This window comes from Spermophilus citellus, assembly GCF_964194105.1.
Source record: "Spermophilus citellus genome assembly, chromosome: 3".
NCBI classification, from domain to species: Eukaryota; Metazoa; Chordata; class Mammalia; order Rodentia; family Sciuridae; genus Spermophilus; species Spermophilus citellus.
Window position 1 is genome coordinate 53910496 of NC_138184.1, and position 21039 is coordinate 53931534.

Here is a 21039-nt window from a genome sequence, read left to right on the forward strand (position 1 = left end):
CTACAAGACGAAATGGTCTACTTTACATGAAGATGCCAAAATACTGTCCTTAAAATACAAACTTGTCCACTGACAAATTAACATGCAGAGAGAAATGGAAAAGCATCTTTTCCTATCTGCCATCAATTAATTCACTGCTTTTACACTTAAGTCAGTACATGGATAACACATAACTGTAAAAACAGAGTTGTAACTGACAAAGGATGAAGTTTGGAAAAATATGGTTTGGTCATAATAATAAAAAAAATCATAAATCTAAAAAAAATCAAATAATAAGACTGGGCTTTGGGCATGGGAATATGAAAAAGGGATCTTAGCAGACCCTTACTCTCCCATGCCATGAACTAAACAGTACAATATGTTCCTGGTGTTCATAGTTTCCCTTTGAATTCAGTCACTGTTGTACTTTGTGATGCTAAGACAAAAGAGTTGTACAAAAGTAGGTCCCTATGGGCTGGAGTTATAGCTCAGTGGTGTGAGGCACTGGGTTCAATCCTAGCATCACATGAAACAAATAAAGGCACTGAGTCCATATACAACTAAAAAAAAAATTAAAGAAAAAAGAGTAGATCCTACCCGCAGGAAGGAATAATTCTGTGCAAAAACAAAAGAATGCACAGTTCTGACATGAGACAGAGTAGCAAAGTTTTGAATTAATCACCATGTTAGCAAGGAACCAAGCATCACAATGAGGATGCCATATATCTTACCTAACAGGGAAGAATAATTATGAACACGGCTCACTTAAAAAAGCAAGGAGAATCTAGAGGTAAAGAGTAGCAGAGGAAACTATGGTCAAGTATAACACATTTTTAGGAAATAGCTAGAAAGAAGGAAAATTGGGTCTAGACAATAAAAGGCTTTAAGAACCAGACTAAGGAGTGAGGACTTTTTCTTCACAAAAACAGAGACTCATTACTTATTTTCTAGCAAGGGAACAAAAGAGTAATATGATCAGAGCTGTGGTTCAGAGTAGGGTGGAGGCTAAATGGGAGGAGCCCAGAGAGGGAGTTGCTAAAATCCAGATGACCCTCACCAAAGAGCTAGAAGGCAGGCTGGATAGAATGCCAGGGGAAGATAAAAGCCCACTCTGGACTTCTCCCATTCATTTTATTAAGTGTTAGTGAGCAGAGCTATCCACAGCTTCAATTCCCCCCAAATCTCAGAACAAAAGACTGGCTTTCTGCAAGCAAATGAGTATCTTATTAAGATGCTTCTCATCGTTATAACCAAACAGAGTTTACAAAGGTAAAGTGAAATAAAAAATTCCAAAATCTTCACATAAAAAGGATCACCTGAATATATTGTCTACTGGCCCCAAGACCATTTTCAACACTGTAGATGTGATGCCTTTCAGAGTGCACTGATTTCAGAAATGTTCTGGCTGTCATTGTTCCTGTCCTCAGAAACACTGGGCACTTCTTGCAAACAAACCAATATGAAGAGACTTCACATAACATTATTTACCAGTTTATTGACTGATCATGATTTTTGTAAATCCACAAAACTTAATTAATTAAAGTTTGGATTCAGGGAATTCAGAAATCTATCATATAATCACAATTAACTTTTGTTACATGTTTTTCTATCTGTCCCTTTTTTTAATGGCTTATAATGATTAGGAAGGAAGGTTATTCATAAAGGTAGGTACTTTGAACATATATAATAATATAAATCATAACTGAAAAAAATCTTGGCATATCTGGGCTTTCAGAATTCATTCATTTCCAAGTCAAATCACATCTTAGTACAGAAAATATTATCTTAAAATATGACATTTGATTCTTATTGTACTCTGCATAACAAAGAAAACAATTTTTGAATAGCCACTATAAAATTCACAAGTACACAATCACAAGCAATACTTAAAAAAAAAAACTTTTAGTTGTAGATGGAAACAATACCTCTATTTCATTTATTTATTTAGATGTGGTGCTGAGATTGAACCCAGTGCCCCACACCTGCTAGGCAAGTGCTCTACCACTGAGCTACAACCTCAGCCCAAACAATATTTTGAACAACATAAAAATAGCTCCCCTGAGTGTTTCACCAATTCCTACATCTCCCACTGCAAACTAGAGTAAAGCTCCTAGTAGTCCACAGGGGAAAGAAAAGTCCTTCAAAGGAAATAAAACAACTCTACCACCAGCAACACTAGACAATGGTCTAGAAGCCAGGTCTTCTCCCAGGAGAAAATGCCGTGTCTGATCACAATAGGAAAAACAATTTTCATAAGTATGTATACATGTATGAATTTAATTAAAACTCACAATTTGAATGACCTGTAAGAGGTAATGAAACAAAGATTCAAATTCTCATGTAATCCCTTAATTCCACAACACTTAGTTGCAATCCAATTTCTAACCTACCATTAAAATTCACAATGGATAAAACAAACATGAAGTGCCCATGATATTCATTGGGCCAATTTTAGAAACACCTATTTATTTACCCAGCTACGATAGTGAAAAGGTCAAGCAAAAATTCACCTCCAAAGCCACAGTTGCTAAGCAATTCTTCTCACAAGTTCTGCAACACTGACCAAGCATATTACTGGTGCCACCAACTGGATTCAAAGAAACGTGAATAACATCTTACCTGGTCTCTCCAAAGTGGGAGGGAGGTGGATCCCTTGCTTACCTTGGGTGGACAGTCACTGAAGGCCAAGCCTGCATTCGTGTGATTGCATACCTTTTTATTTCACCCTCTTACAAGAAAAGGATACGTCCTGGTACAACCGGTTTCCTATTCACGAGAGCAAAGGACAGCTCTGTTTTGAGAAACACCACAGAGGGCTTGATAAGATGCTGGCCGAATCTGAATGACATTTCCTTACACTTGAGGTCTGAAAGAAGACAATTTAGAAAATGGACATTAATAAAAGTTAAATAAGAAATTCGGTTCATGTACCACTTTAAAGAAAGCAAATTCCATTACTAAAGATTCTTGGTTCTAAAGAGGATGCCATTTAAACTGTCTGCCATTTAATATCCACCCAGTTGAATTCCAGGTAAGTCCTCCCTAAACACTCCATTGTCCTTACTATGTTGCCTAGATTTGAGAGAGTGTTTTCAAGCCAAAGCTTGCACCTGATGACAAAACAGCCATTCACTCTTAAATCCTTCTGCTCTGCAGGTTGCCACCTCAAATCCAACAGGTCCAATTTGTCAAGTACTTATTTTTACCCCAACCATTTTTGTCATCTTTGCTAAGCTGAAATTTTTCATTGTTAAATATTGACTACAAACCTTCTAATTCTTAAATGCTTCTCTCAAATGGTTTTTATCTTTGTTTATATAAAAGCAATTTTGAACCTGTACAAACACTGTCTGACCTTGCCTACAATTACAAACTCACAAGCACTCCCAGAGAACTATTCCAGCATATTTTCTGAAATTAAAAAGAATGAAGGAACAAAACGGTTTGAGACGGGAATACTTCTTTCTGGTTGGGTTGACCCAGAGCCTGGATGTAGTAAGGTACACAAATTGTTTCTTTCTTTCTTTTTTTTTTTTTTTTTTTGCTTTCTTTCTTTTGTTGGCTAAAAGGGAAAAAAAAAAGCCCCAAAAAGGGAGTTGAAGAGAGTAAGCATTTGGCAATTAGAGTGAGATAAACCCACAAAGCACCAAGAAATGATTTCTCCAATAGGTGATGTCTATATGTGAGAGAGCCGTTTTCTAAATGACTAAGACACACCATCTCTGGAAAACTACTTCATTTTTCAAATTTGGTAATAGCCCACTATAAAACTGACAAACATAGATCAATCTATGAAAAAACAGAACATTACAAAAAAGGATAAAATCAGAAAATGGTAGGCTATTTTATAAAGCAGACTAATGCCCCATAATTTAATTGGCCAAATGTCCTAGGTGACACACCAAAAAAGACAGAGCTATGCAAATGTCATTTATTACAGATGCACCCATATAATCAGAACTTGACACATTGCAGCTCAAGAACTAGGAATGGGGAAATATCTCAATGGCACAGACAATGGTTTTTAGAATACATACATCTAGCTCATAAAAATGAAGAATAAGGATGTCAAAAATCATCTAACCCAATAGTTCTCAAGATATGATTCTTTGACAGTAGAATTGACGTCACCCAGGAACTTACTAGAAATGGGAGTTCTCAGGTAACACCATAAACCTACTGCGTAAGAATCTGGGAGAAGGGCCCTGTGATCTGAACTTTAATAAGGCTCAGATGAATGAGAACCACTAATGAAACCTAACTATCATACCTATCCTTGGGTCCTTTCCTACAGAATCTCTGCGAAGCGGTTGGCTATCTTATGCTTGAAATATCCCAGAGGTGGGATGTTTGCTATACATTCCTTCTAAGAGAATTAACTCCTCCACTAGTTACTCTTAATACCAAGTCACCCATTTGTTGAGGATTTATTCCTTGGGGCCATATAAAACAAGAATCATTCAAGCCACAGTGCCTCAGATATTTGGGTTTAACCATTCTTTATTTCTTCTAGTTTTTCTAAAAAGAAACATGCAAATTGTGCAAACCACTCCAGAACAATACTGGTTCTAGAACTGGTAATCCCTGTGGTTCTTTGCCTCCCCAGAAGCTACTTTCTAGAGTTCTAACCACATCACTTTTATTTTATTTGGGGTATACTTCACCCTAGTCTACAGATGGGGCTCTTCCTACTGCCAGGTACCAGAGATGGGCACTTCTCTGGCATTATCACTGCTTCAGGAGAGGACATGGGACACAAAATGAGTCACTGAAGGCCAGGATATCTTCCCAATGATTACTGCTAATATTAAAGAGAGCATTTTCAGCTGAGTTGCCAGACTGGTTAAACATGAACCCAAATAGCTAGAGATCTCCCTAAAAACATATCAGAGCTAACATGAGGCAAACAGAGCCAAGACACAGAGACCCACACCTGATGACATTGTCTAAGCATCTGGATATAACAATGCTAGAAAGAATTATGTCCCTAGAATGTCCCTTTACAGACGTTTGCACAGTATTAAGCATAGGCTGTATTTGATGAGCTTCTATTATCAAGAGTCCATAATGGGCTCTCCCTGGTAGTTTTATTTTTCTCTTATTATCACTCTCCCATTCATCCTTTATGCCCAGCACCATCCCTCCCCCTTGATTAAAGGATTCACTTTTTCACAATTAATGTACTATTTACAACCCTTTATGTGTTTGTATACATATATTTCATATGTCAAAATATATTCAGGGCTCTTCAAATCATATATTTTAAATCCCATTCTTCTGTTTTCTCTCAACATTCTTTCAGAGACTATCAATGTTGCTATAAATACCCCCTTCTCTCTTACAGCTTCTCACTGGATTCCACCATGAAATTCTGGTCCTTCCCCACAGAGCTCATGGACTAGTCTTTTACCACAAACACCACTAACTGCCATCTGCAGGTGTATTTCCCTAGATACCTATACTACACTTCCATTATGGGTTTCAGGTAATATATGTACTTAGGTTTTCTAAAATACATGCACCAGTTTGTATTCCCAGAGCAATTCATGAAGATTTGTTTTCCTACACTCTTATCAGCACTATTATAGTATCTGCTCTCCTCACTTTTACTGGTTGATTGGCAAATGGTGTCTCTTCTTTTTAATTTGCTTGTTTCTTATAGCAATGTGTGTACAAACTACCGATTTGTTCTCTTTTTTCTTGTTTGCAGTTCTTAAGAATAAACCCAGTGATATTCACAGGCTAGGCAAGTGCTCTACCACTGAGTTATATCCCCAGCCCTATTTGTTCTGTTTTTATTACTCTCCTCCCTTCTACTTTCTGATTTTTTCAGAGTCCCTAGTATATTCTGAATATTGATTGTGGCCTATTAAACATGACAATTATATTTTTATCATGTGCTAATTTTTCTGCTATTCTCTCAACTGAACAAAAAGCATCCATTTTGGGGCATTCACATTTTCTTTTTTTTCTTTCTTTTGTGCTCTGTGAGTCTTATGTAATATATCCTTCTCTATCATAAGGTTACCAAATATATTCCTTTTTTGGTGGTGACAGTGTGGCGAGGGGGACTAGAGATTGAACCCAATGATGTTTTATCACTGAGCTACATCCCCAGTCTTTTTTTTTTTTTTTTTTTTTTTTTTTTGGAGGAAGGGTTTTGAGGCCTTGCTAAATTGCCAAAGCTGGCCTTGAACTTGAGAGTCTTCTGCCTCTGCTTCCAGAATCACTGGGATTACAGGCATGCATCACTTTATCACTTTGTCCAGCTTAGGTAGCAAAACATATTCTTGAGTGTTCTTTTATCACTTTTATATTCCTCACTTTTAACAGATATTTATTTATTTCACATGGGACTTTGTTCATAATTTGAAAACAGTTTCACTTTTCTCCTTTTATGAGTCAATTTTCTTTGTACTGATATGTGGGAATGACTACACTATATCCTATATGTACTAGGAATGAGTCTGGATTGTTTTAGTCTGATTCCATGCCAGATGCTGTAGAAGAGAGGTCACTAAATTATTTCTGCAGAGGGACAGATGCAGCAGTTGGTGCTTCAACTACTCAATTCTGTCATCACAGCATGAAAGCAGTCACTGGCAATATCTAAATGAATAGGTGTGCTGCGTCCTAATAAAACTTTACTTACAAAAACAATTCCAGACTATATTTGATTGTGGGCTGTATTTGCTAACTCTTGTTACAGATTTGCTACTTACCTTATGGAGAAAGAATTTATTTTTCTTGATTTACTCTCCTACAGAAATTTACTCTGTTCCTTAAAAAAAAAATTCTTGGTTATTTGTTGGACCGGATTTGAATTTTAATGGAGGGGATATGTGACATCTTCACAATATTCCATGAAGCCATTTATGAACACTGCATTTATGCTCTTTAATATCATAATAAAACTCTTGTAATAGAGTTTTAAATTTTCCTTACATGTTTTATGCATTCTATCTTAGATTTATTCCTACATACCTTAGTTTATGTCACTATTATAAATGGTATCTTATTGTCATAGTTCATAATTGGTTACTCCCAACACAGAGGAAAGCTATTGATTTTTATGTGTTGCTCTTACAGCTAGCAACCAAGCTGAACTCTTGTATTGCTGCTAATAGTTTCTGCTGATTCTCTTTGATTTTCTATATAAATGATTTCACATAGAGGTAATGACAGTGTTATCTCTCATTTCAATTCTTTTGGTTTCTCTCTTTGTCTATTGCAATGGTCAGCTATCTGGTAATGTGTTGAGAAGTAAAAGCAACAGAGTCATCCTTGTCTTGTCCCTGCTATAGATTTTTAGTAGAAAGCCTTTATCAAACTTAAAAATCCCTTGTATTTTAAATTTGATAAGGAGTGATTACATTTATAAAAAACCTTAATACATGTTTTATATCAATGAAGATGCAACCACTTCTTTGCCATGAATATGGAAAATGACATTACAGATTTTTTTGAAATATTGTGCTATCCTTCCACATTTATGTTTGATTCAGTCATCAAGTTTTATTTAATAGTTAGTATCTCTCAATGTCATAAGTGAAGTTGGCCAACATTTTTTTCAAGCCTCAACTTAACCTTGTTTATTAAAACCAAACTTAACTGGTTCATTTTTTGTGCTAAAAGAAATTCTTATAAAGGAGTATTTTCTGTTCCTTGCAAGTTAAGCATAACTCATTTGTAAAACTGTAACCCTTTTCCTCTTACAGGGAGGACTAACTTTTGATGATCATTATGATTTATTATGTTTTCTGATCTACTCAAGTGTTCTTTCCTGTATCAGTTTCTTATCCAAATATCCTTTCACACAAATTTAAACTTTTATAGATAAAAATTCACACTTTAATCAATAAAATAATTATAGATCATTATTTTAAACTATTTTGTATCTTATCACAATATATGTAATTATTTTTTCTTCACCTGTCAAGGCTACATCTAACATTAAATTTTTCAAAGAATCAACTTCGGTTTTTTCACTTTTAAATTATTGTTATATCATGACTGATTTTCTGCACTTCTTTCTTCTGATTCTTTTTCCATTCTCGTTTCTTCAGATTTACTATGCTACAGTTTTTCTGGTTACTTGAGTCAAATGTTGAGCTTATGGGGTTTCTAACTTTGTGATTTTCTCTTGACTAACAAAAGCCATATATTGCCTTCAAAGTATTCCATTAGCTCTTTCACCTACTGTGCTTTTATTATCATTCAGCTCTGAAATTTTGCTATTCTTGTTATCATTTCCTATTTAACCTGAGGGTTAGTTCATAGTATGCCTTTTCATTTTCAGACATATGTAATGTTTTTGCTATCTTTTCGTTAATAATGTCTGACTTTATAGCACTGTAGTTAGAGAAAGGCACCTTTATACTCTTGGTTTTTAGCATTTGAGGCTTCCTTCCTGACCCATTAGAAAATGAAATTTGTGCCTAAACTGCACCCCCTCCAAAATAAAAGGAATTCTTCTTTTGTTGAATCAATTCTATGTACACAGATCAAAGTCATTGTTATCCAAAACTATCTCTGCTTACTTTTTGACTCATTGCTTCACCAGTTTCTGAGAACAGGTACATTTCTAACTACAGTTGCTAAACCAAAGGCAAATGCCATAAATTGCTGTTTCTTCTATATTGAAGCTATTCTTTAATAGACATGTAGATATTCCTGCTTGTTTTATCCCTTTCATTTATTGTTCCTTTTTTTGTGTGCATGTGACAAGAATGACTTTTTCCATCACCTCTTCAATCTGTGTAATTTTTAATATAAATATCAGGACCTTGTTTTCTATATTAGAGAATACACCCTATAAGTTTAACCCATCTATATTTATGCCAATTGTTTCTTTATTTCAAACATATTCATCTTTTTATTTTATGTCTTCTCTTTACTACCTTTCATAGTTAAATCAGGAATTTTTTCCATGGTTATGAAAATTACAGTCTATTTTGTTTCAGTAACAGTTACTCTCATACTGAATTTCCCCATCAGTATCAATGTCCTTAACATACTCTTACCATCTCTGATCTCTGTCAGATATCATACTCTATCTTCCTCAGGTCCTTATTTCTGGCATGATCAAATAATATCAAGTTCTAATTTCAAGCAACTATTTACATGCTTTTTAACACCCTTATTCCCACTCTCTCTAGTACACTTTGAGCTCCAACATCATTGCCTGTTTTGAATCTTAGCTTCCTCTTTGGTTCTTAGTTCCCTGTTTTCTTCAAAGTTCAGCTATACCTTTGAATGAACATTCACCTCATATAAAGTTATTTTCACTAGAAAATTTTCTCATCACTCCATCATGCACCTAGAAACTAAAGTTCTTATTGTGTTTTTGCACAAAAATCACAAAATTCTATATTTCCTCTTATTTCCTACTTTCCATTCCTTCCTCCTGGATTAACATCATTTATTATTGCTATAATACATTCTCCAAAATTACTTTCCTAAAGGGTATACATGTGGCAAACCGAGATTTTATCAGGATATCTTTATTTTACCCCTCCATTTAAATAAGTAACTATTCATGATATTCTAAGCCCAAAATTTGCTAGTCTCAGCACTTTTAAATTATATTATTCCTTTGCCTTCTTGCATTCTGATATGGCTATATAGAAAAGACGAAGGACAACCTGATTCCTGTTCACCATAGGATGTTCCAGTTTTTAACCTCAAAATTCTTACACTTTTGCTAAGGTCTAAGTGAGGACTACATATTAGTTTCCTGAGAAGATCCTAACAAATCTATGATCCCTCTAAAGTCTCTAGTGCAGAAATCTTGCTTCTTCCTAGCTTCTTGTGATTGTCAACAATCCTTAGTGTTCCTTGGCATGTAGTCACATCACCTTAATAGCTGTCCCTACTTCCCCTGAGCATCATGTGGCCTTCTTTATATGTATGCAAATACAAATCAATCAATTTAGGGCCCAGTTTAACCAGTATGATCTTGTCTTAACTTTAATTACGTATTCAAAGATCCTATTTCCAAAAAAAGGTCATGCTCGAATTTCCTTATTGGGGGTGCTATTCAAGCCACTATAGAGTAACTTTACTATAAGTTCATTTCCACATGAGGAGTTTGATTTTCATGGCATTTTCTATATGCTTATTCATTTTTTTTCTTCAAATACTCTCTGACCTCAGTTAACTTCTTTACCTGCTAAGGATTCTACTTGACATTGCTATTCATTCTATTTCTTAACTCTCATCTCAGTCTTCTCATGTCTCTATATCTTCCTGATGCCTTTTTGGAGAGAGCCTCAGTCCAAAATTGTGCTACTCATTTATCCACTGAGTTAGTTCCTGACATTGTATTTTTTTTTCAGTGGGTGGGGTACCAGGAACTGAACTCAGGGGCACTCTACCACTGAGCCACAGCCCTATTTTGTATTTTATATAGAGACAGGGTCTCACCGAGTTGCTTAGCACCTTGCTATTGTTGAGGCTGGCTTTGAACTGAAGAGCCTTCTTCCTCAGCCTCCCAAACCACTGCAATTACAGGTGTGCACCACTGCTCCCAGATCTCTAACATTGTATTTTGAGCTTACTTTCCATTTTCCCTCTATCCCAGGCTATCCTACTCTATATTTCCCTCCTCCTTATATATCACTCTTACCAACAAACTTATATTTCTATTACATTTCTTCTCATTTAGGAGTTAAAATGTTGACTGCTTTCTGATCTCTTTGCTTTTCCTTCTCCTTTGCTAGTCACATGCTTCAAAATAATCTTTGTTGGGAGGAAGCAGTTAAGAGGTGGAGCCAGAGTTCAAAGCACCTACCCTTGAGTTTCAGCCCTGCCACTCCTATCCTGACCTTCTGCATATATTGAACGTCTTAGTTTTAGATATCGCATCTGAAAAATGGAGATGACAGCATTTTAAAGTATGTCTCACTTTGTCTGCTACATGATGTAGGCTCCCTAAGCGCTGTTTTCAATTCTCTCTACTTCCTTATTTTTGGTAATGTTCTGCTAAATGTTTGTGTAGCTAGCAGACCTATTTCCTTAAGTTTTAATTTCCTCAAGAGAAGAAAAATTTTCCAAAGCCTGTAAAAAAAGTACAGAACTAAGGAAAAGGGTAAGAATCAAGATTGTGTGATGGGAAGATTCATGCTTCTCCAAGATCTGAAACTGTCTGCAAAACAGAGATAAATATTAAATGCTTTCCTCTTAAATGAAAATGGCAAAAAGCAATTTTTTAAGGTTAAAATAAACTTGCTGAATCTTTCCTACCAAACAAAAAAGCTAGATGTACCAGTATTCTATTGAATTTTCAAGGGAAAATCATCTCCAGAAAATTTCTGGAGATCCTAGCTTCTAGAATTCAAGATCACAACTTCTAGAATTCAGGAATCAAGAACTGAGTTAGAACCTCAGTTGAAGTTTAGGCCTTTAGATTTATTGGTGTTAGCCAAGAAAGTAATATAAGGGACTCAATTTACATGCAAAATGATGAGCAGTCATATGTATATATTTTTACAAACAAAAACAAGTCAGAATATTAAGGAAAACAAAGGTCTTATATTTCTAGCCTATTTTTTCTTGGTTTTCCTTGGTAATAGCTTAATTTATTCAGCATGAAAAGAATGAGACTTCAAGATATTTAATAAATCCCCCTATCTTCTCATGCTACAAAGGTACCCTCCTTCTACCTCCTACACAGATCCTATTGTAACCTCCACCACTTATAGCTTGCCTCTGCCTATCGCCTGTAATTCTTACCAGGTGGTAGCGTTACAATATTTTTACAACTTCATCATCCACATTTATTGAATAGAAAGGAGATAATGGAAAGGTCTCTACCATTCACATTTAATTTTGTGACTCAGTGGATTTGATCAGTCATTTTCTGATAGGGCTAGATAGGCTGCCTACCTTGTAGTAGGATAAGGTTCAATGGCCACAAAAGCAAATGCAGTTCCCAAATTGTAAAATTTCCAAACCATTAACAACAGGAGATGACAATAGCTCAATTTAGGGTAGACCAGGTTTCTTCCTGGTTTGCTTTCAAATGTTATGCTAATGTTCAACTAAAATAAATGTGAAATGCTTCAAAACTTGTTTAAAAAGAAAGAAAAGCCAAACTCTAGAAATTTTGACCAGAAAAAGACCTATGATGTCACTTAGATCTAGCCTTATTATTTTAGAAATGTCAGGCAAGTCCAGTAGGTCAAGTGGCCTGTTCAAATGTGCTTTGAACCTTAGGGGGTTTTCCTGGATCTTTAAAGGGGATGCTATTTAAAGAATTTTTTTTAAAACTTGAGAACTTAAGACTTCATAACCCCAATTGACTTCAGGCACCCCAATTTGAGAAAATAAAGATCACTCTGTCATTTTAGGAGCTACCTTGATGCTAGAGTTACATAGCAGTCCTGTTATAAGAAGGTTAATAAATGACTCAAAATATAAACCTTTGCCTATTATGTTCAAATTATTTCATTGACTAAAAAATTTTAAATATTAATTGTTTTTTTGAGAATGTGAAGCCCCTCAGAAACCAGTAACCTTAACTTGAAAAACTGAGGACTTTCAGTAAAATGCACATATACATGGACAAATTCATGTGGATTCAAATTCTAACCAACAGACTACCAGGAATCCTTTCCTTCCCGTTTTATGGTTAATCTCTTCCTTTTTCCTTGTATCAAATGACTTCTTTGGAACAAATGAAAAGACTATATATTTTCACAAAGCATAGAGTATTCTGCTGCTCAAAAATGTGATCTGCTGACCAGTAGCATCTACATCACCTGAGCATTAAGAAATGCAGACTCCCAGGCAAGAGCCCAGACTTGCTTTGTCAATGCATGTTAATGTTTGAGAATCACATCACCAGAGCACCAGTTACAAAACTACGTTTATCAAAATCTAAAAGACCACATTCTTAAGCTCCCTCATACACTGACTCTGGCAAACCTCTCCAAGAACCAGGGTAACATGGCTCCAGGGTTAGACAGATTTGAGTGCAAATCTACCTTCTTTCTCAATTAGTTATAAACATGGGCAAGTTCCTTAGGGTTTCTGAGTCTGTAAAATAGGCACAACAACAGTACCATCTTCTCACGGACACACATTAGGCACCTCATGAGTATTTGATCACTGTTGGCCAACATGCTGGTGTATTTTACCCTGGAAAGAAGGAATGCCAACTTTTCTTCAATAAATAATTGTTGGTGTCAGCTAATACATAAATTGATAAACACTTGGTACAGTGTTAAAATATTGTGCAATAGTTAAATAAAGATTTTTTTAAAAACCATGTATTTGGCATTGTATTGCCAACAGGGACTACCATATCAGAGGTTGACAGTGTTAGTTTAAAAAGTAGGATCTGGAGACCTGATTATGTAGCTCAGTGGTATAGCATTGCTTGGCATGCTCTGAGGCCCTGGGTTTGACTCCAAAAATACAAATAAAATTATATGAAAAAGCAGCATCAATTGATTAACAGAAGTGACAGTTAATGTTGCTCATTATTTTCATCCCTAAGCAATCCATAATCTACCTTTATTTTCCTGACAACCACATGGGAAAGGTATTCATGTATTTCTCAGATTATTTCTCTCTCCTCAATTCCTGTATTTAAGAATTACTGTGTTCCAAGGATACTGAACCTTCAAAGCTATTGATATGAACTGCTAAATATCTCTCAGGAAATGTTTCTAATAATTTATAATCAACAGAACTGTACAGAAAAGGCCCATTCCTCATAACTTTAGTCAGCACTGGGCATTCTGTAATTCTCCAAATCTCTAATAAAAGTCTGTCATTACTTAGGAATACAATATAGGGGGAAATGACTTTTCTAAATGTCCTAGCTAAAGCAATCTGCCATGAACACTAATGTCTCCTAGGCAACCAGGAAGCCAGACATGATAAAAAAAAAGAAGTACTATTCTTTTGGTTAAAAGAATGAAAAATGTGTATTTCCTTTTAAGAAGAAAAATAAAGATGTCATTACATTATGGCTATGGATGTTAAAGCTGATTGCAAAAAAATATATAATCTGATATTTTTATACCCCAGCATGATTTAGCAAATGACAAGAATGTCACAGCTGCCCTGGAAGGCACGGGCCCCTTTGGTGGACATCAGAGGAAGCCAGAGTCCCACATACTGGAGAGTAAGTCTTCATTTCAATTCATTGAAAAAGTGGGGGCTCAGTTGTTAACCAAGAATGTAAATGAACTTGAAAATCTGCTGGCTAATGGATTCCAAGACTAACCTTAACAGGAAAAGTGACCTGTCCTCTACCAGCACACCGAGCTGGCCAGGCTCCCAAACATAATTTATCAATGACTTAGAAAACAACCAAGGCACATCAGTGAATGGTTGGAGACATACATTAAAGTCTGTGATTTTCGAAACATTCTTAACCTGCCTGTCGATGTCAAAATTCCCGAGCACAGTGTCAGAAAATCCCAAGAAGATGATAAAAAAAAAATCTGAAGTATCTTAGAATTTAAGCAAGTGTACCACTAACTTCTTTATACAAAGAAATCATTCTAATAAAGTGTATTAAGTCATCCACATATAGTGTCACTAAGAAAAAATGTCAGCTGCTAACAAGTCAAAGAAAATCCAGAACTTCAGCTATTATTATGAAACACATAGAAATTTGAAAATGCAAGAACCTTTTCAAGATCTCACTTCATGGGTTACTTCTCTTTCTCCCCTCTTCCCGGTCATTTTTCTTTTCTTTGCACTGTCACTTGTTTTGCATATGTAACCTCATTTTCACTGTTTCCTTCCCCCTATACCACAAAGATGTTCAGGGATGAACATCTGTGGGACCTCTCCATATCTCCTACACTCCAATACCCTTTCCTTATTAAATGCTATCACCTATTTATTCATTCAACAAATATTTATTAAACGCTTGTCAGATTCTACACACTATTGTAGTGGTAAACACAACAGACCAGACTTCTATTCTCATGGACACCAACAAACTAGTCAACAAGCAAAAACTATTTTCCACTGTAACTCAAAAGGAAATATTCAGGATATACGAATTAGTAGTGACTGGGATGGAGGGGGAGCACTGATTCAGGAAAGGGAGCCTAACATTTGTTTTCAGACTTGTAAAATGAGGAGCCTGCTCTATATAACTATCTGGGGGCAAAAGGTTCTAGGTGGGGGAAATATCAAGTTTCAGGCAAGAAGCAGGCTCAAGGTCTTAGAGGAATGGAGTGTGGGGCTACAGAACCAGAGAGGAGGGGAAGTAACTTCAAAAGATGGGTAGGGACCAGATCATTCAAAGCCTCATTTTATGTTTTATTTCATAGTTGGTGAGAAGTTCATGATAACAACTATTTTAAGCTACACACTAGTCAATGTTTAAATCTAATTTTCAAAAGATATTCCACATTTTACATTAAAAAATCATATCAGGAAGGCTGGGGTGGTGGCTCAGTGGTAGAGCGCTTGCCTAGCACGTGTGAGACACTGGGTTTGAGTCTCAGCACCACATATAAAAATAAATAAAATAAAGGTCCATTGACAACTAAAAGAATATTTTTTTAAAATCATCTCAGGAACTTAAAGACCCATACCCCATTGCTAGATTTTTTTTCAGTTAAGACTTTAAAAAATTGAAATACAATTCACATATTATAAAAATCACTTTTTTAAAGTGTACGCTTCAGTGATTTTCAGATTACTAAAATCGTGAAATTGTCACTATTACCATATTCCAGAACATTCTCATCATCCTAAAAAGAAAAATCATACCCATTTATAGTCACTTCATATTTGTCCCTCTCCCACAGCCCCTGGAAAACATTAATCTACTTTCTGCCTCATGTGGACATTTCACATGAATGGAATCACACAATATGTGGTTTTTGTGGCTGGCTTCTTTCACTTAGCATAATATATTCAGGGTTCATCCATATAATAGCAGATTGTCAAGGTTTTATTCCTTTTCAAAGCTGAATAATATCCCATCATCTGTAGATGCTCTTTTTTAAAAATCCACTCATCAGATGTTTTTGCCTTTTTGGCTCTAGTGAATAGTACTATGAACAGTCATGCCCAGGTTTGTGTGTAGACATGTTTTCATTTCTCTTGAGTGCATACCTAGGAGTGGAAATGCTGCATGGAAACTATTTTTAACTTTCTTAGGAGCTGCCAAACTGTTTTCCTTAGTGATTGTACTGTTTTACATTATCACCATCAACGAATGAGGGCTTCAATTTCTCTACATCCTTGCCAACAGCCTACAATCAGAAATTTGAATTTAATTGGTCTGGCTAAGACCTGGACATCTGTCCCTTTTTGTTTGTTTCTGGTTTCGTTTTTAAAAGTTCCCGTGGAGGGCTGGGGATGTGGCTCAAGCGGTAGCGCGCTCGCCTGGTATGCGTGCAGCCCGGGTTCGATCCTCAGCACCACATACCAACAAAGATGTTGTGTCCGCCGAGAACTAAAAAATAAATATTAAAAATTCTCTCTCTCTCCCTCTCTCCTCTCTCACTCTCTTTAAAAAAAATAAAATAAAAAAATAAAAGTTCCCGTGGAAACTGCAGTGTGCAGTAAAAGCCAAGAATCCCTTACTTCCACGCATTCATTTTCGACTCCTGACCTATATTTCTACTATTCCCTGCACCTGACCAGATCTCTTTAGACCTCTTTTATTCTTGCCACCCCACATGCCCCTAATATACATCTGCTTTTTTGCTGACTGTTCCATAATAAAAGACAAATAAGGAAAACATAATCCCATGTGTATAGTTGTCATTTATTTTCAAGTAGGCAGTACAGCTCTAAAAATATTTTTCCATCATTTGTGTATGTGCACATGTACAAGGGGAAAAAAATCTAGAAATTACTGATGGTTTTCCTTCAAAAAACAGATATGGAGTCAACTCTGTTATCTTTTCTGCATATTTTTATCTTCCACCATAACCATGGGTGAGAAGCTACCTGAAGTGATAGTTTTCAAGTATCCTTGGATATGGGAATAGCCAACCCCCTTCTCCCACTGATCCATTAGAGACCTTTTCTTCAAAAAGAGCTCACCTTTAAAAAAAAAAAAAAAAGAAAAAAATGTTTTGGCTCCCAAAGTTCTTTTTATCGAATAAAGATGGATGTAGGGAGTGAGTGGATGATTTTTATGTTTTGAGCTTCAGCATGACCTTCAGTATGAAACTGTACTGTACGTGTAAAAATTTGAAGCTACTTATATCATCTCAAAGATGTTTTGTGCCCAATCAAACACAGGTAAGCAAAGGTCTACAGTACCAGCACTGAGGCCTAGAGCCCTTTAGAAAATGAACAGCCTATGTTTGCAGATACTCATCGGAGACAGAAGCCCAAAGCCGGGGTAAAAAGCAAGATTTCTATATTAAAGAACTAAGCATGACTGACTTCTCAGTCTCATGGAGGCTGAGATTCTTATTTTTTCCTGAGATTCATCTTACAGTGAAAATAACCCAAACTATGTCTTAAAATGGACTGTATTAGCAGAGGGGAATTTAAATATTAATCTAAGGGTTATATTATTAGAATATAACCCATACTTAAGGAAGAACATTGAAAGGTTGAAAATTTACTATTATGTATCTATCTGAACAGGCCACATTTTCTACTGTGTTCCTACTGTATCACAGTCTCGACGGGGTCATAAAAGATTCAGAGATGTTCATCTCCATGGACTGCATGGTAATACTGCAGATAGGTTGGGACAGTAACATGGAACTGGTGTCAAAAGCCTGAATGGTAAATTTAAATCAACTGTCATCTTCAGAAGCCAGAACCACATTCTAGCAAGTAGTATCCATTTTCAATACACAGGTGTCTTAGAAGTTAAGAGACACGAAATGTTCTTTTGTTTTGTTTTGTTGTTTTTGAGCTTCTGACAAAAAGGAAAACAAAACAAAACCATATAAACTGTGTCATGCTTTAAACATCAACATTGAGAAATTTAAGTTCCAAATACAAATGAATACAAATCAATTATTATTTTGGTGCACAGGAAAAATTCAACTTTTTAAAAATTTTCTTATTTTTTGGTACTGAGGATTGAACCCAGGGGAACGTTACCACTGAACTACATACCCAGCCCTTTTCGTTTTTTATTTTGAGACAGGGTCTCACTAAGTTGCTGAGGCTGGCTCTGAACTTGTGATCCTCCTGCCTCAGCCTCTGGAGTCTCTGGGATTATAGGTGTGGGGTACTGCGCCCAGTGATAATTCCACCATCTTTTGACTCGTGTGAAATGTCTGCATTTTTTCGTGGCAAAGCAATGCCACTCATGAATTTTTCTAAAACAGAACAGTAAAGCTAATTATGGTGTCAATTATAGCTATGTGTCACTGGTAATCTATAGACTCCTATTTTAAGTGTTCCACCATACTCAGCAATTTCTAATTGTGTTATTCACAAGATAATTACATGATGGATGAATTTATTACTTAACAGTGTGGTACAATCTAGTAAGGGGACAAGTTTAGAACTGGGTAATGAACATCTCCCTTCAATCCTGCTCAATAGCATATGGAACACCCACTTGGTGATAACAAGATCTAAATTCCAGGCTATCCCAGACCATCCCAGACCACCCTTCCCCTCTGTTCTCCAGACTCTGAGAAGACATTAGTTCAATGAGAGCATAAACATCAAATTAAAGACTTTACATTTTGTCCTCTCAAAAACAAATACAGGCAGCCCCTAGTGTCATATTAATGATCAAAAGGTTTTCAGGAGTCTTGAAATCCAGCTCTCCCACCTCAGCCTAGGTGGCTACTACTAAATATTGAACAAAATCTGAAATTGAAAGCATTCAAGTTTTGACCCTTCCTCTATCATCATGGATTCTGCAGCCCAGCATTGTCTCGGCCTCCTTCCAGGATAATAGTATTTTTCCATTGCCTTAGCAATGCCTTCCCATTCCCCTGTGCCATAGACAAATAGGTATTGCTCAGTAACTCTGGAAGTAACAATGGCAGTTTTTCCCCTCATCCTTTCTTCATTTCCTCATCCTCTCACCATATCCACTCATCAGAGGATCTCCATTCCTACCATCTCATTACCTCTTCATTCTATTTGTTGCCATTTGAAAATGCAGAACTTTTTAATAATTAGCTTACTCGTATGAACAGTAATGAGGCTCTGTCTGCCTGCCTACCTAAGAGCACCATCCAACACTAACAAGCTAGCAGACTGAGACCCACATCTGAGTCCCATCACATGATTCCATTGTTCCAGCCAGGTGGGCTGTTTCTGGCTATACGTAAGCTTCTGCAGGGAACCTAGGGTTTGCAGGGTGGCTATTATGCATTCACTTTGGTCTCATGATTCACACTGACTCAAAACAGCTTTCCTGTGTGGTCGTACTCATTTACATACTGGTTATTACCTCCCTAATAATAATACATACTGTTTCATTCTTCTTTGTCCTCCTCTTCACTTGTATAAGGGCTTTCTGGAGTTGTGAGTTCTCAAAAGGGAACACTAATTGGTCATTTTCTAACAGCTACTTTTGATCTCCTCCTGACCTCAGAAGAAAAATGAGTCTCTCTCAACCATCTGGGTGATCTGTCTATACACAAACCTTCCTTGACACTCCCTCAGCGGTCAGCATATTGCCTCAACACAAAAGGTGCCAGACAAATATTAATCATCATCTATAGTTTTCTGAGCACCTAGGAAAGACAGACCCAGATACACAGGAGAAAGAAAGATAAAGGTGAAGAATGAGCTGCGCCCTCTGCTGAAAACTATAACAAAGATGTCTCCATAGTAAATAAGGGAACATGGGACTGGCTGGGAATCAATCTCTTCCTGGACATCAAATAATAGGTTCATAGCACCAAGATCCTATTACCAACGATGATCAATGAGCAGTGATTGTATTTTCCTATGTGCCAGGGCCAACACTAGGCATTTGACCTGCCTTAGGTCATTCAGACACCAAGTCTACACAGCAGATATGGAGGAAAACAAAGCTCTTCTCAGTAAACCAAAGTGGCCACCAAGCACTGCTTAGAGAAGGCCAGGAAGAATGGGGGGCTTGGAGTGGGGAATAGCAACACCCTGGAGGTGAGAGGTGCTGGTGGCAGAGAGGAGCAGCAGTGGCATCACCCACATCACAACTCTGCCTGTGTCCCCTGTCATTGCTTCCCTATAACCACATCGATGACTATACTGAACACAGTCTGGGAATTACCATGTCTGGGATAAGAGTGCTCTTTTGGCATACCATTTTATGAAGCTAAAAGAAGTCATTTCTGAAAATAATACCTGGGGGTCAGCCTTTATACATGATGCCAGTAATAACACGTCCATTGACACCTGGGAGGTAGAGACAATTAGACAACTTTATTATTTTTTTTTTTATTTTTGTGGTGCCGGGGATTGAACCCAGGGCCTTGTGCTTGTATGGCAAGCACTCTACCAATAACCCCAGCCCTAGAAAACTTTAGTAATTTTAAAAATCTGAATTTTTTAATTACACTAATAATTACAGCTCATATTCTCACAGCCATTCCTACAGACAAGGCATTATGCTAAATGCTTTATGTAAATCTCTCTTAATTGCACTGTCATCATGTTGATTTTACAGAAGAAAGCTCTAGGAGCTTAAGTCACTTGCCTGAGTTGACACTGGAAGGAAGTGATGAAGCTGAGATTTCTACCGGGAATTTGTGACACTGGTCACCTCTCTGGTGCCAAGAAAAATCTTCTGCCCACATTGCCTCAGAAGCTGTACTTTCCTGATGTAATGATCACTCCAATATCTGCATACACGTGGGTGAGCAGAGGTGGTGACAGGAAGAACATCATCAAAAAAGTCACGATGTCGAAAATAATTAATTCTTAAGTGTGCAATTGTTGCTGCCCACAGAGTCCAACTGTCTTATGGGTATAAAAAGTTTATTCAGAGCTTACCAAGGTGGCTATGCCAGGTCTCATAGGATCAAATGGGCAGTCTAAGGGCATATGGAAGCTCTCTTTAGCTTTGGATGTGGCTCTGTCTCATCTGCTCACCATGATATCGGAGCAACATTCAGCTTGGGAGAACTCTACTTGAGTGTGTGCTGTTGCAAA

The 21039-nt window shown here is 36.7% G+C and overlaps 1 protein-coding gene across 7 annotated transcripts in view; it reads right to left on the minus strand.

Moving 5' to 3' along the window:
- The window catches only part of FHIT (fragile histidine triad diadenosine triphosphatase), a 1488252-nt gene that overhangs the window by 769923 nt on the left and 697290 nt on the right, over positions 1 to 21039 (minus strand). For all 7 annotated transcript variants that reach the window (XR_014020926.1, XM_081285106.1, XM_081285107.1 and 4 more), the window contains one exon: positions 2726 to 2845. Coding sequence is in view for 6 of the 7 variants with exons in the window: in XM_081285106.1 (XP_081141232.1) it covers positions 2726 to 2828 (103 nt within the window). In the remaining variant the exon portion in view is untranslated. The remainder of the gene's footprint in view (positions 1 to 2725; positions 2846 to 21039) is intronic.